The sequence below is a fragment of the Vicugna pacos genome, chromosome 23 (assembly GCF_048564905.1).
Source record: "Vicugna pacos chromosome 23, VicPac4, whole genome shotgun sequence".
Classification (NCBI taxonomy): Eukaryota; Metazoa; Chordata; class Mammalia; order Artiodactyla; family Camelidae; genus Vicugna; species Vicugna pacos.
In genome coordinates this window covers 4,426,972-4,443,268 of record NC_133009.1, presented here as the reverse complement: position 1 = coordinate 4,443,268, position 16,297 = coordinate 4,426,972, and the positions used below count along the sequence as shown (strand labels likewise).

Genomic DNA, 16,297 nt, shown 5'->3' with positions numbered 1-16,297 from the left:
CGATCCGGATGCCTCGCGTCCTCCCCTTTAAGGCTGGCCCCGCCCCACGCCCACGCCTCCTCGGCGCCGCCCCGCCTCCCCCAAGCCCTGCCCCCTCCGACCCTCCCCTTTAAGGACCGGCCCCGGACGCAGACGAGGCTGTGACGCGGCCGCCGGCCCCCGGGCTGGGTACTTTGTCGCGCGGCCGCTTCCCCCCGGCCGGGCCCCCGCCGTCCCGCGTTCCACAGTGCGCCTGGCCCCCGGGGGGAGGGTGGGAGGGAGGGAGAGGGCCGGTGGGCGCCAGCGGCCCACGGCGGGCCCCACGGAGCCCCGCGACCCGCCGAGCCTGGAGCCGGGCCCGGGCGAGGAAGCCGGCTCCAGCCCGGAGCAAACTTCGCAGCCGGGCGGGGGGTGGCGGGGACCCCGTCCGGAGCCGGAGGAGGGGCCGGCCGCGGGCCCTCCCGCCGCTGCTCCCGCGTCTCCGGGCACCATGCTGTCCAACTCCGGTGCGGTTCCTCAGCCCGCCGCCGCCGCCGCCGCCGCACCATGCTGTCCAGCGCCGGTGCTCTTCCCCAACCCGCCGCCGCCGCCCCCCGCCCCGGCCCAGCCTCACCCCCCGGCCCAGCCGCCGCCGCCGCAGCCCCCGCAGCAGTTCCCCCAGTTCCACGTCAAGTCGAGCCTGCAGATCAAGAAGAACGCCATCATCGACGACTACAAGGTCACCACCCAGGTCCTGGGACTGGGCATCAACGGGAAAGTTTTGCAGATCTTCAACAAGAGGACCCAGGAGAAATTCGCCCTAAAAGTAGGTTTGGGGGCCGGGGGAGGAGAGGACGGGTGGAGGGCGACTCCCGGGGTCGACCCCCGGCGCTCCCGAGCGGCCGAAGCGCACGGCGGCTCGGCTTGATCGCGCCGACGCTTTCCTCGGTCGGGGCCGCGGAGGAGTGGCCGCGGCGGGGCTGTGCGTCCCGCGCGCGCGAGCGGTGCCAAGTGCGCGGCAGGGGGCGGGGGGCAGCGGGAAGGTCAGGTCCCGGCGGACCACGCCGTTGAGACCGAGTTTCCGGTCACCTCCGGGTGTGAGTGGCAGGGACTTGAGAGGACTCGGGAGAACTCTGCCATTTTGGGTTTGAGCGGCATCCAGCCGAGTTGCAACGGTCGGCTTCGGGACCACTTCTGCTAATTTCCTCCTTGTCTCAAGGAAATGATTTTCGGGGGTTGTGGTTCCCCATCCTCTCCTCCCTCCTTTCTTTCTTTCTGCGGGCACAAAAGGCCCATTACTCATTGAGCTGGTTGGTCGGTTGGTTTGAAGAAGTCGGATCTCAGAGGTTTATTTAGCCTCGCTCCTTATTTGGGAGCCGGAATGTGTGATTTCACTTCCCTGGGCCTCCCGAGCGCGGCTGTGCCGCCTTGGGGCGCGCAGGCCAGGGAGGTGCAAGGCTGGAGATTCCGCGGGACACCGCCCCCCCCACCCCGGGCGCCGGGGGAGAGATTGTTTTGATCTGAGATCAGGCCCCCTCCTACCTTCAGTGCCTGTGAAGCTCCAGATGGAAGGCCAGCAGGCTCCAGCGCGGTGTCTCCTGTTTCCATAGCTCCATTGATCATTGTAAACCGAGTCTGGAAACCACGGCTTGGCCTCGTGACGATTCCCCAAATCGTAGATGGCCACTTGAGTCCTGGACATGGGCGATTGGTGGGCAGTAGGAGAGGTCACTTTCCTTGAGTTAGGGAAAGCTGACCTTTTTTTTTTTGTTTTTTAAAGGGGGTTTGGTAGGGGGGAGAATGAGGATTTAAGTGGAACTACCTACTTTGGAAGTTAAACAGAATGGACTTGAAGGTCTGATAAGATGGATGGGTCCCCAGTGCAGTGTGAGCCAGTATTCAGTGTCACTAAAAAGGTTTTCCCCTCAGAGGGATTTGAGATCAAACCACATCTGTAAAGGTGACACATATACACCTATTTCCCGTGGGGTGTCTTAGTGATTGGAGGAGACAAATACTTCCTGTGTTATATTTTCTCCTCCCCCTCTACCCCTAGGCTAGCTGTGTTTCAGCTGTTCGTACAAAACTCAGATATGTGTTATGGGTGGAACAGTTAGAATATATAATTAGATGAAATAAAACCCTGGTGTTGAGGGGTTGTATAAGGCAACCATGTCCAGTTTCCAGATTTTAAGGTCTCTAAAATTATTTTCTTGTTGCTTTCCTCCTCCCTTTTGGGGGAGAACTTTAGCTAGCCCCAGTGTCTTCAGGTTTCTTTGGTTTTTACTATAAGCTGTTGCTGTGGACCTCTGGTTGTTTAGTGTTGACTTTTGGAGAAGGAACATCTTGAACCCTTTAACATTTGTGCCTTAGACCATTCTTCCCATACTCATAACCGGGGGCAGGGAGGGAGCGTGGTTGTTTGACCGTGGCTCTGACCTTGGGGAGTGGAGTTGAGTGGATACTGTTTGACCACAGTTAAACTGTGCTGTTGAGGAAGTGACAGACGTTCTTACCAGGAGAGTTTTCTGTCCCCTCTGAGACACCATCTGCCTTCACCCATCCGCAGTTTGGGGACACTGGCTGCTCATTTTCTTGGATAGTTGAAATATTGTATAAAGGCTTCAGAACAAAAGCCCTCAACTTCTGCTCCCTATTCTGTTTAACAGACATGCAAAGCCACCCTCTGAAATGCCTTTGGTGGCAATTCAGATTTCCATTGTGATTAACAGGAGACAGATTTGGATGTTCTCCCCTCTTTGAATCCTTTTGAAAGGAAAGATCCAGCAGTATTTTAAATAACACTCATAGCTTGTCCTTCTCAGGTTAGAAGTGGGTGAAGATTGAAGTCAGAGTCTGTTTTGACAGGCAGCCTGCTCTCAGATCTTACAAGTTGACTCAACTGTTAAATTGCAGATTTCCCACACATCTTTGTGTAAAAACTTAATAATAGAGGAAGAAAGGCAGGATGAGGCATTCAGAGACTGACAGCAGTGTCAACAGCACTTCCATATCCAAATACCGGCTAAGACATAATTACAGCTGTGGTGGGGGGGATCTGGTTCAAAGAATGCTGTTCCAGAGACACACACCAAAGAGACTTCCAGATCGTGAATCTTGATTAACTTAACCGTAGGCGCTGAGTAGTGAAATGATTTTCAAAACCAGGAGTGTTTTGATTATTACGCAAGGGAGGAAGATGTGACAGGATGGATGGCCCCACTGGGAAGGTGCCTGAAGAAAAAGGGAGGAGACCTCTGCTCTACACAGGGTGTTGGGCCATTCCTGGGGATTTAGGGCAGAGAGCTGCAAGGCCGCAGCAGGGCCTCTGATGGGGGTTCTGATATCTGTTATCTCACAGCTCCCAATGCTGATGGGAGGTGGTGGCTGCCCAGATGTCCTGCTCCCTGTCTGTGGTCTGTTGACCTCTGAGTCCTCTTAAGTGAAATCAGTGCTTAAAAAGATAGTCCCAGCTCACCCCGCTGCTTCTCTGCCTTCACCTGAGAGATCTAGCATTTAGATGCTTTTTGGTGGGTGCTGTGACCTCACCTCACCATCTCTCCTGGCTGCTTTTGCTAAGTTCTGAGTCATAGTCATACTTCAGTTCAGAGTCAGAAGGGACTTCAGAGGTCATCTCATCTAACCCCCTCATTTTGCAGATGAGAAAACCAAGGCCCAGAGCAAAGACTTCCTTGAGGTAATGTCACCATGCACTTGGCAGAGCCAGGACTGGAACCCAGGACGCCTGACTCTCGGTCTCAGGCCTCTTCCCACTTGGTAACTGCACTGACATCAGCAGGCTTGGACCCCGGACGGGGTGCCCGCCAGAGCCCCTCAAGCCCGAGCAGCCATTCTCAGTGCACGCCCTCCGTGACTGTCGGCCCGGGGGTGCTAGCTGGATGGGTACCTACCGCCTCCCCAGCAGTGATCCCCAGAGTTGGAGAGGCAGCTTCTAACCAACTTAGCAGCCCCATGAGTTTTGAATCTGCAATAACAAGCTTTTTTACCACCCCTCCCTTTAAAAAATATTTGCTAGAAATCTTATTTATTATTATTTTTGTGCAAGAACATGAGAATTCTGTTCACTGTTTCTTCAGTAGGGATGCCTAGGTGAGGTTGAGACCCACTTGTGCAGTGATTGGTTGTATTCCCTGTGGGGTTCCTCAGCTGCTTCCTCCTTCGTTGTGTCATGGTGACTGTTAGGTATTAGCTGAACAAATTTAATTAAAGCAAGCACTGTTGTCCCTCTCTGCTGTGTGACTCTGATTAGGTGAAGCGTGTTATTGCTTTTCAAAATATAGAATGTTGTCATAACTTATCACTGTTTGTCTTTCCGTTGTATGGATTAGAGCAAAGTCCCCTGTTCCTTCTCCTTGCCTTTCTCCAGCAGTCCTCCCTCCCCAGGCGACGTAGTGTCACTGCCATGGGGCTTCCTTGGTGTTCTGAAGGGGAGCTGATCAGAACCTCTCGTGGTTGGTCTGGACAGGTTAGAGGGCGAGCCAGAGCTCCCACGTCCCCCCAGCGCAGGCAGCATCCTCCCCAGCATGCCTCATGCTGTGTACCTGTCAGGGAGCAAGAGAGCTTGGCTAGGTGAGGGGCAGTGTCCCACAGTGGGGTTTGCTGGACAGAATCACAAGATGAGGAAAGTTTCACTGACCACACTAGCCTCTTTTATATCCACTGTGCTTACTGGTAGTTAACAGTTCACTGAGCATCCTACGATATGCTTTGTTGTATGGTGAATACAGACATTAAAAGTGGCCTTAAGATTTTGCAGATCAAGAAGCTGATTTGGAGAAGGTGAAATTAACAAACGTAATCTAGGGCTGCACTGTCCAGTGTGGTAGCCAATACCCGTGCGTAGCTATTTAAATTACAATTAGCGAAAATTGATTAATTAAATTAAGCTAAGTTAAATTAAAAAACCAGTTGCTAGCCACATGTCAGGTGTTCAGTAGCTACGTGTGGCTAGTGGCCACTGGATTGAACAGCAGAGAAGAACATTCTCGTCCTTGTGGAAAGTTCTTTTGGACTTGGCTGGTCTAGGGGTTAAATTCTGTGCTTGGGGATAGAGGAGGTTTGAAGGAGGGAAATCTGTGAGGACCGAGGGAGCCCCTGAGGAATGAGCGCATCTGCGGGAGGTGATGGTGATGCTGCCCTGGGCAGAGCTGAAGGGAGGGCGCGGATCAGGTTGGTAAGGAGCAAGTGGGGCTGGTGGCTCAGAACTGAGCCTAACCCAGCTTTGTGTTAGAAGCAGGTTTTAAAGTGTTTGAGAAGCATGAGGTAAACTAACAGGATGTTTGTTACAAAGAAAGGTTACGAATCTCTGAGGTTGGGCTTGTGGTTTTTTGAGGGAAGGTCTAGTTTTTGGGACCCTGCCCCTCGCTTTGGGCCCTGGCCCTGGCCCTGTCTACTGCAGCAGGCTCTTGGCAGCCACTGAGGCAGGATCAAAGCTGGGTCGGCTCATGGTTCTTTTTCCCTTGTGAATTCTGGGCTTTGATAGAGCTTGAAAATAATCTCCAGCTAAGAATGTGGGATCAGTGGCTGACAGAAGAGGGGAGAAAAGCAGCCCCAGGCCTCAGGCCCAGATATTGGTGGGTGTCTGGGAAATGAAGGGGGTCCTTTGTGGAAGATGAAGGTATTGGTATTCGTGATTAAGATGTTTCGACCTCTTGGAATCTGAGGATTTGGGCCATCAGTCGATGATTTTACTTAAGAAGCAGGTGTGGGAGATTCAGAGCGTGGCCTGGAGGAGCCAAGCTTCAGGACTGCTGGAGGCAAACTTAATCCCTGGCCACATCCTGGATATGGGGGAAGGCCCCCCTCCTTCATCCCCTCCAGAGCCCAGGAGTGGGGTCTGTGCCAGGAGGAATGTCAGCCCTGGCTGGGAAGGACAGGGCATTGGCATGTGAGTCCTTTCACGATTCCCAAGTGACCCTCCTGTGCTGTGATGCAGGATTCTCCCTGGTGGATTGATGTTGGTGATACAGGATTCATACTTTCCCGTCTCCCTCTCCTCTGCTTCAGGCCTTCCCAAGGGTCATGTGGGTCTCCTCCTCCCTGTGCTGCCCCTTTCCAGGTGCTTCAGTGTCCTGGACAGAAGTGGGTGGGCAGGGCAGAGCTGCTCTTTGTGTTTGAAGAGACCGCAGCTGCTCTTGGTAATAATAATTTAAGGCCTGGTGGTAAAGGGGCCCACACCTCAAGGCTCCTTAGAGCTCACAGCACTTCCTGATCATCTTTCTTGACTCCTTCCATCTCACCGAGGAGGAAGCTGGGCTAGTCCAAAAAGGTCCAGTGGCACATCCAAGGTCTGACCTGGTTCAGCATCAGAGCCATGTCTTGGGACCTGGTTCCCTGGGACTTCCTCTTGCTCTGAGCTCCTTTGGTTTTTGGTTGCTAGAGGCAGGAGTACTGGAATTGTAGACCTGGCTGTGTAACACTGATCTCCACTAACTGGTCACTGGGATCTTTCTACCTTATAAACGGGGACATTGGTAATGAGAAGGAGCCACACCACTGAGCAGCTTGATGTACACCAGGTATGCAACCAAATTCAGATTCTGTACCTTTCCCAGTCTTTAGGGGAACCTGATATTTTGTACTTTAAGATATTGTATGCCTGTGAATATTTAGGGATGAACCTGTTACCATGGGTAATGTGCTAGATTAGAAAGGAAGAAAAAAGATCTAGGCTTGGTGCCCTGTTAAGTAGTTGTGTGACCTTGAATAGGTCAGTAAAGTTTCCAGGCCTCAGTGCACACCCCAGAGGGTCAGGCTAGCAGTGGTTCCTTGGACGCGGCAGCGTGGATAGTGGAGGGCTGTGCTGGAGGCAGGAGGCTGAGGGCAGGCTGGATAGCGCCGACTTGCCCCACGCCTGACCGTCGGCCGCACCTGGGCCAGCGAGGATGCCCTTTAGACAGGCTTACTCTTGGGCTCCGGGGCAGCCTCTGTTCAGCTAATTAGCAGTCATCACTGACCAGCTGCTCCTTCTCTTGTGTGAAGACTTGGTAAGTGTTCCCGCTCGCGCCTCGGCAGAGAGGATGGGCTGTGTAACTCCGTGAAATGTGCATCCGTTCTTTCCCTGAAATCAGAAGACTCAGTGTAGTGGTGGCTCAGCATAGAGATGGGGATTCTTTATTTTCCCCATCTGAAACCCCTCCCCCCCCCCTTTTTTTAAGTGAAAGCAAATTTATTTAGAGATACACATTCCATAGACAGAATTCAATCCATCTCTGGATGGAGAGCGGCCTGAAACTCCTTCCCATTTGAAGTTGTGCGGCCAGACACGGCCGCTGTGCTTGGCTGTGGAGGCTGCGTGGGCTTGCACAGGGGCACCTGGCAGAGGGAGGGAGTGAGTGTGGCTGGGTCCTTCCAAACAGGTGCCGTCTTCTGATTCACTCGAAGTTCTAGTATGGACTTGGGGCTGTTCTGAGGTAAGGGTTGGGGACTGATTCTCAGAGCTGATGGGGGAAGTGAAGATGTACGTCCAGGTAGCACTTCTTACCTGAAGGACTGGGTACAAAGAGAATGAAGAAGCAAGAGGAGAGGGAGATGCCTGGTGATGTTTGTTCTCTTTTCTCTTCTTCCTGCCCATTCACGGCTAAAGCAGTGGTTTCAGCCCTGTAGCTTTGTCCTGAGGTCCTGAGTGCCAGGCAGAAGATTTGGTTGGAGGAAGAAGAGACACAGTGGAAAGGGGGATAGAGTTGTGCTCAGCCTCTGGCAGTGTAGAGTTCTTGGGGTCTTTATTCTCTGATCCAGTAAACACCTCTGTGTGCCATCTGGCAAGTGGTAGAAGCTGGGATGTGGCTTCAAGGTCAACCTTTATCTGCAACCGATGTTCCCTTCTGAGATCAGCCAAGCTGTGTGTTTATTCTGCTAGGAATCTGAGCTGTCCACACGGGTCAGATGATGAAAGGGCATCTTACTCTTGAGGGATGTTTCCCGGCATCTCCATGGCCGGTGTCCATCCAGGACTCTTCCCGGGAGGTGAAGAAGGGTGACTAAGGGCAGAAGCCGCAGGACCTCCATTGGCAGCCTTTTCTATCTCTGAGGAGACAAGAGGAACAAAGGATGCTGAGCTGTACTGTCGAGGCCTTCTCTCTGTTTGGCTCGTCTCCGTGATGGTTCTTCTTTTGAATTTGAAGCAGAGGTGAAGTCTCTCCAGTCCCAGGTGGTGGTGGGCGGGGGGCCTAAGCGGAGGCTGCCTGATGATCCCTGGCAGGTGACTGAATTGATCACGTTGCTGCCATTTTGATTATTCGTATTATTACGAGGCTCCCAGTCCACACTGGACATTTGTGACCTGGCCTCCCGCCCAGGGCCCAGAGCTGTCACTCAGCCCCTCTGTCCCAACAGCTAAAAATAAATGTGCCACTGCTGCAGTCTCCCCTCACAGCCCGGCCCTGACGTCTGCCCAGGTCTTCCTGCCGCACTGCTGAGCTTTCTCTCACTACACACTTGCACCCCCTCCCCATGCACCCTCCTCTCTTCCAGCCTGAGCTCGGTGGGTGGTTTGGGGCCAACTCGCTTTTCTGAGTGCTGAGAGTGAGCTGTGACTGCTGCTTCTCCAGGCGGCACGGGTTGTGTACGGAGGCTTCCTCCACGGAGCTGGGGAAGGATTAATTAGCCGGGCAGGAGGGTGAGTTAGACTTTCTGTGATGCTTGCCTCCAGCTCTGGCTCCTCCAGGCTCTACCTGCCGCAGGCCTCCCCAGCAGGAGGTGTGTGGGGATGAGTAGGAGAGCCCCGCGTGAGGCTGTTCCAGGCTCTCACCCCAGCTGCCCTGCCCCTGAGCATGCCACCTGCCCCAGGACTCCTGCCCTGTTGCTAAGCTATACTCTCCACCTCCGCAGAGTGGGGCTTCAGGTTACCGCATTCACATGTGTGACCTCATCTCATTGGCTTGCAAGAATAACTAGACCCTGGCTCTTGGGGCCTCCTTCATGTGTGGGTCTGTGGCCCCTCTGGCCCTCCCAGCTCAGCCACCTGCAGGATGTCACAGAGAGCCTGGGTCTCTGCTACCTCCTGACTGTGGTGGGCAGGGGTATTGGTCATCTCTGTCCCTTGAGGTCCACTGAAATGGCCTCTTCTCTATTGCCCACGGGTCCTGAAGCGCTCACCATAGGACAAGGTGAGGAAGGGGGCTCAGGTGGCTGGGATACCTGCTTCACTGGTAGATACTGAGCAGAGGGTTTCCTTCAGTTTGACTTTGGCATTCTCTTCTCTCTGATTTTTCTAATCCTTGGACAGGCGTTGGTACTAACCATGGCATAGGTGGGCTCCATGTCTGTTTTCTGGGATTAGGGTTTATTTGGGAGAAGGGGTGTGTTGGAGAGAGTGATGGGAGCTGAAGTAGGACTTAGGGGACCCTCTGCCTTCAGCTAGAGTTACATTCCCAGACCATGTCTCCATGACTGCCTGCTGCTGTCTGTCCCCCGGGGCCTCATTTCCTCTGCGGGGAGAGATTTATCTGCCAGGGCCCATTGGCCCCTGGAGGGGAGGAGTTGGGTGTAAATTGCTAAGAGTTTATTTTTAACTCTGACAGGAGGAGCAACCGTCCTTGGAGTAGCCTGCCCTCCCTGTTCTCTGCCTATCCCGGGCCTCCTTGCCCGGCTTCTGTAATTCCTAGAGGAAGGCTAGTAGGAAGGCCAGCTTTACAGGAGCCTTAGGTGAGGGGAGCCTTTCTGAGTGAAGAATCTGCAGATTGCTCCTCATGCCTGATTTCTGCTGGGTTCAAAGGGTGGGAGATGGGACCAGAGGAGGAGGGGCAGCCCTGGGCGTCTGAGGCCATGCGTGTGGAGCTGAGCATCCTAGGAATGCAGGTGAACTGGTGAGGAGACCAGCGTGCTGCTTGCTGCGCTGGCCGGGGGGGGGGGGGGGGGGGGGGAGCAAGGTCACCTTGCACCTTTCCTGCTCCTCTCCGTGCAGATGCCCGGATCTGTGGACAGCTGAAGGCCACGGCAAATGAGTGTGTAGAGTAACCTGCCTTGTAAACTCTCACGTTTACAGAAACGGCAAGTTTTGTTGTTCTGGGACTGCCAGGCTCACCAGCACCATATCCTTTCCATTGGAGCCTGTGTGGGATTCCCAGGGAATTTGTTGCCTCTGTGTCCCCTCCCCCTGGCCATGCTCCAGTCACCCATGCTCTTAGGGAGGACGAAGACGAGTGTGCCTTCGCCTGTGTTTCAACTCCTCTGATTTCATGGACTTCTTTTGGTTACCTTGCTTTAGACTTTTTAAAAAAAAATAAAACTTGAGTTTGAGGTGTAATTAGAGAAGGAAGGATAGAGAGTGGAGTTGGGGGCGGGATGGGCAGTTGAACACGTGGCCGACCCTGAGGTCCTCAGCCGTGGTATGAAGGTCTCGCCCCCTCAGTTCCTCGGAGAGCCCTGGGGACTAGTTTGCCTAAAGCTCGACTCTGATCCTGCAGCTTCCCAGCTGAAACCCTTGAGTGGGTTCCTTTTGTCTGCAGGATATGGGGTATTTATTTCCAGATCCTTCTCAGATCTGATCCCAATCTGTTTTCTCCTAAATGTATGCTACGTTTCAGCTTAAGTGGCTGATATATGATGTTTCCTCATAGGGCTGTGCTTCCAATCCCCACACCTTCGCCCATGGTCTGTATCTCATTTGTTCTGTGTCTTCTTTGCCATCCCCACCCCTGTCTGTATCTGTACACACTCTGCTGTCTCACGAAGCCTTTCACGCTAGAAGCGGGTCTCCCCATCCCTCCCCTCACACTTGCCAAGACACTCTTACCTTTTATTTCACATTATAAATGTATCTCTCCACTTGTGAAGTGGAGATAGTGGATTGTAAGTTCCTTGAAGACCCACAACTCCATTATCTTTGTATCCTCTTATTTCTACATAGTGACAATCTGCTGTCATAAAAAAAAATGCATAGAGTTTTCTGACATTGTGCATTATAACGAGCTGCCTCATAAAAGCATGGTAACTATGTAAGTATACGGTGTGAGCAGTGATCCTTAGCGCTGAGCAGGGTGGCCCTGGGGGAGGGACCATATGAGAGTGAGCCAGGGGATGGTGAGGGTCCCGCTTAGTGCTTCTCCCCATTCTTCCTACTGTCTGCGAAACGCCATTCTCAGGACAGTCTCCCTGGCATTCTTCCCTTCACCCACTCGGATCTGCTGACTCAAGCTGGCACCTTGTGTTTCTGCTCACGGAGTTCTCTTTCTTGTAAGGGGCCTGACCACAGTTTCCCATTGATGCCTCTCCTCCTCTTCCTCCCTGTTCCAGGGCCCCTCCTTTTCCTCTTGCGCTGTGGAGATGACCCTTCTGCCCCTGGGAGAACTTTAACTGGGGGAGGGACAGATGTGAAGCCTGCCATCTCTCCTCTAGTTCTTGGCATCTGCTAGTCAGTCCAGACACAGCAGAGACACACAGATGCAGTCCGAGGTGATCTGTCTGCCGGCCTTGCTGCTGTGTGTTGCAAGCAGACCAGTATTGAGCACCAAGTTGCAGGGACTGAGGTCAGAGGTTTGAACCTGGTGGGGACACTTAATTTCATGCCACAGATTTGCAGGGGAAATAGAAGTAGACTGGCATCTGAGAGACCTACCCTGGCTGTGTGGTCCTGAGCAAGTCCTGGGACCTGCCTGGGCCTCACTCAGATTCTTCATTCTTAAATCGAAGGGCTCAGACTTGATCTCCTGTCCTGAAGGGCTTTCTTTGTTACTCTTGGTGCAGCCCCGCTGCTGGGGAGACAACCTGATGCTGGGAGAGAGGTGGTCAGTCCAGGTTCCAGGGATCCTGGGACTGGGAGCCATCTTCTCTGTCTTCACTTTCTACAGGCCAGTGTTCTTTCACCCTTCTCCTGGCTGTAGTATTTTCAGTCATTCAGCCATTCAACCGATGTTTATAAACATTAATTCTCTGCGCCTGCCTCCTGGCTTCCCTGCTGACTGGCCATCAGGAGGCCCAGATGGCAGGATTGGCTTAGAAGGGCGACTAGTCAGGGTCATCCCCTTGGGTTTAGACCCCTTTAATACCTCTGCTATATGAGATGAAAGAGATTTAGAACAACGAGGGTTGATTCTTTCTAGCAGCTTAGACTAGACCCCTGCCTTGCTAAGTGGGATTTGCCTGAGGGTGTCTTCTAGCCCTCTGAGGTCCAAAGCAACTCACTATTCAAGAAAATTAATTAACAGTGCCAAGAATGACTTTTGCAGCCTCCCTAAGGATAGATCCGAACAGCAGAATGACTTTGATACATATAACAATCTTCTGTCTTCTGTCTCCTTCAGATCACTGTTGAAAGCTTCACAACACTGTGAAGGTTTCCCAGATTAATAACAAGTCTTTACTGAGCAGATATTATGTGTCAGGATTGTGTTCGTTGTTTCACTTACACTCTTGTTAATCCTTAGCGTAATACTCCAAAGTAAAAGTCCCCGTTTTACAGAAGAGGGAACATGTTCAAAATCATTCACTCATTAGCAATTATTTATTGACCACCTACTAAGTTTTAAGTATTATTTCAGGCTCTGGGGAGACACATCAATGTACCGAACTGAGGAAAAAAAAATCCCTGCCTGCATGGGGCTTGTATTCTAGCAGGAGGAGACAAATAAAACATAATCAGATACATGATACAGCTTGTCAGATGGTGATAGGTACAAAGGACGAAATAAAGGAGGGAAGGAGGCTCTGGAATGTTAGGAGCATGTGTGGTGTCAAAATTTTAAATAGGGGCTCATTTTAAATAGGGGCTTGGGGAAGGCTTCACTGCAAAGGTGACATTTGAGTGAGCCCCGGAAATATGTGCAGGGTGGGGGGCAGGCAGAAGGAATACAAGTGCGAAGCCCCAGGGTGGTCAGTGATGGGCGTGTCCAGCTCTGAAACCTGGCTCCTTAGAGCTCGTGATACTGGCCCTCTGATCGTTCTCCCGTGACTCCACTGTAATTCAGTACTTAGTTGACCCAGCACTTTGTTTTATCATCAAATATTTATGGAATGCTTATTTTGTGCAGATTGCTACAGTGATGAGATGTGAGCTCTGCCTTTGCGTACTCACAGTTTAGAAGAGAAATGAACACCTCTATGTATGAAAGGAATGAAAAAAGACTGCCCCCCAAAATCAGGACGGTGCCCCTGCACACTTATCCTCACTTGGCCCTCTCTGAGGGAGGTGGGCCAGGTGGTCTGACTCCAGGTTTTACACAGAAAGAGGTTGAGGGAGCTGATGGTGGGAACGTGGTGGAGTGGTGGTGGAGTCAGGGCCACAGAGGCTACAGAGACACCGGATGGGCTCCCCAAGGGGTGGAGTCGCCTTTACCTGATACACACGCACACCTGTGACCTGCCCAGGGGCCAGTGCAGACAGAAGTCTGGCCAGTGGGAGGAGTGATATGAGGGACTCCCCTGGGGCCCGCATCTTCTGTGTGCTGAGAGGGGAAGAACCGAGGTCTCCCCAGGGGTTTTCTGGTAATGGGAAATGCTTGGGATTGCGTTAACTGGCCATTGCACGGAGCCAGGGAGGAAGGGGGTGATGAAAGAGCCAGCCGGGCTACAGCTGTTGCTGAGACTCTTCTTGTCCTGCTCTGGGCCCTCACGGGGCTTCTCTCCTGCCCTGAAGAGTCGCATCCTTCCTGTGTTGAGCCTCCTGGGCAGAGCGGGCAGGCGCACGTGGGGTCCCAAAAGGCTCTCTGGGCCTCAGTTCTGGCCACCTAGGAGCTGGGCGAGCAGAAGTCAGGGCCCAGGATGGAGCCGACCGTTAGTACAAATGGGAAAGTGAAGCAATGGGTCGTGTCCGTTTTTTCCTGAACATATGCTGTGACAAAGGAAGTTGCAACATTTTCTTTCTTTTTATAGAGCAAGAAGGGGGAAAAAAAGTCTTCCAGTAAACTTCAGAAAAAGTATTTAGCCTTTGATGGATGGGTGTTTCTCCCTTCCCCCACAGTGCTTTTTTGGTGTCTGGTCTCTCGTCCTTCCTGCCCCATCCATCTCTGTCAGCATCCCTCCACTTGGAGGGCCTGTGACTCCGCAGCAGGCTGAGTGCCTCCCCTGAGAGGAGGGAGTCGATAACTTGGTCTTGAGAAAGTGTCTTGTCCAGTGCGCTCTGGGCAGGAGACAGGCGGCTCCAGCTCCCGCCTGGAAGGCTGCTGGTGGCCTCTCCGGTAGGAGAGCATTGTAAATAAGACAGGCGGTTCCTGGTGCGCCCTGGCCTCTCCTGCTGCGGCTTTGGTTTGTGTTCATTTGGTGTCCCAAATGAAGGCTGAGGCGTGCTTGTTTCTCGGCTCAGATGCCCACGGCTTTTGGTAGATTCAAAGCCTGTGTCTAGGCAGACGGTGGGAAAAGGGGCCTGAAATGTGGGAGCAGAAATCGAGGCTGGAAGACCACACGTGTGAGTCTGGAGTCCTTGGTCAGGTTTGAATCTGGCCTTTGTGCTGTACCTGGGCGGGAATCTAGTTGCGTTTTTCAGTGTGAAGATGATATACTTTCCTGATGAAAACTTTTGAGGTCTGGAAAAGTAGTGGAACTTTTTTTTTCGGGGGAGGGGTGAGTTTTATTTCCTCTCCCTTGAATTTCTACACCGTAGAACAGCCAGAAAATTCCAGTACAAACCAGCTTTGAGACTCCAGCTGAGGGAGGTTCTAGGTCATCCTTGAGAAGGCGGTTGGCTTGCGCTGAGGAAGCTGGGTGCTTGCGGCCGCCAGTGGGCCCCACTGTGTGGGACGGGGTAGTGGCCGCTGGTGCTGCTGGTGCTAATCGCTTTCTTGAGTGAGAAGGGCGAAGTCCTTAGGGCTGAGGATTTTTGTTCAGGCTTTTTGTTCTCTGCCTCTTTTGACTCTAATAGAGCTGACACAGAGCTCCTCCTTTCCTGCTGGTTTTTTTTTTTTTTTTTAATTTAACCTCCCTGTCATCAGGTGGGTCTCTTCAGGCTGAAGATGGGCTCCAAGAGGTGGTGATGGAGGGAGCAGAGTCAGAATTTGCTTGTTTGTCTGGATCTCAGGGTGAATCCATCAACCCCCTTTCATAGCTAGCTGTGCTGGCCGACACAGGCGCCATTAGCAACATGTGACTGTTTGAACGATTACATTAAAATTAAAAATCAGTAGCGCTAGCCACATTTCAAGTGCTCCAGAGTGACTTAGAGCTAGCAGTGACCGTGTTGGGCAGCACAGATAGAGAACATTCCATCACTGCAGACTGCTCTCTTAGGCAACACCAGACTCAGATCATCATTCTACAGCCTGGGAAAGATTTAGCAGAGCTGGAAGGGGATTTGTGTCAGAGCGTGAGGAGAGGTCTTGAGGCCCAGGCACGAGGGTAAAAAGAAGGTAATCATTGAGAAGGGGACCTGAAATAGAATTTTGTTTGTCTTGTTTAGGGCTGCATGCCAGCAGGTGGTCATCTAGGCCAGTGGCTCCCAACCAGGTCGACTGTCAGAACTACCCGTGGGTAACGCTGGAAAATACTGATTCTTGGCTCCACTCTTTGTATCTCATTGAGTCCAGGACTGTATATAGAGGTGGTGTTCAGGAACGTGTGTTTTTTGTCTGATAATTATCTGTGTTTGGCAACCTCTTGAACCTATTCTTAAATTCCTCCAGTGTTGGGGGAGCTTACCCCTTTTAAAGAAAACCTTACTATTAGAATTTCTCCTTTTTGTTTTTAAAGCTGTATGTTTATTGAGTCAAAATTTGGTTCCCTGGAGTTATACTGTCTCTTGGTGCCAGTGGTGTTTTCCAGAGCCTCACAGAACCCATCAGTCCCATCCTCCACACTTGGTCTCCTGCAGGTACTCGGCCAGACCTGTGGCGGGCCCCTCTGCCAGCCCGGCGTCGTGGCACAGTTGCAGAGGGCTTGACCTGCCCAGGGCCTTCGAGAGATGCAGAGATGTGCCGTCATTCCCAGGATCCTTCTGATTGTCAGGCCTTGCTGAGAGATTGAGGAAAGGTCCACATCTCATTGGACCCTGACAGTGGAGAGTCCCGAGGGTCGTCCAGCTGGTGCAGGCCACGCATACCTTCCCCGCTCTATGTACTACTCCATAGGAAAGAGTCCCTGTTTCTCTGCATGGTGAACACTTAGTTTTTGAGGCCGCTGATCAGGTTTTCTTCAGAGGCACTGAGAGACTCAGACATTTGTTCCTAGTTAGATGCGACCACAAACATCACTTCTGTTTAGAAACCTTCAGTAGCCTTGCCTTCCCTCAAGTGGAACTTGAACTCTTGAACATGGCATTGAGGCAAGCTGGCTTTGACCTTCCTTTCCTCCCCTACCCCCCCCGCCCCCAACACACACACTCACCCTTCCAAGAGGGGCCTCCATTCCACTCTGCAGTGCATTCTTCTGCTTCCGTATCTCCTTTTGCACC

The 16,297-nt window shown here is 52.5% G+C and overlaps 1 protein-coding gene across 1 annotated transcript in view; it reads left to right on the top strand.

Moving 5' to 3' along the window:
• Window positions 1–151: 151 nt before the first annotated feature.
• MAPKAPK2 (MAPK activated protein kinase 2) overlaps window positions 152–16,297 on the top strand; it is a 45,425-nt gene continuing 29,279 nt past the window's right edge. Inside the window, exon 1 of the mRNA XM_072948328.1 lies at window positions 152–784. Coding sequence (XP_072804429.1) covers window positions 470–784 — 315 coding nt within the window. The 5' untranslated portion in view covers window positions 152–469. The remainder of the gene's footprint in view (window positions 785–16,297) is intronic.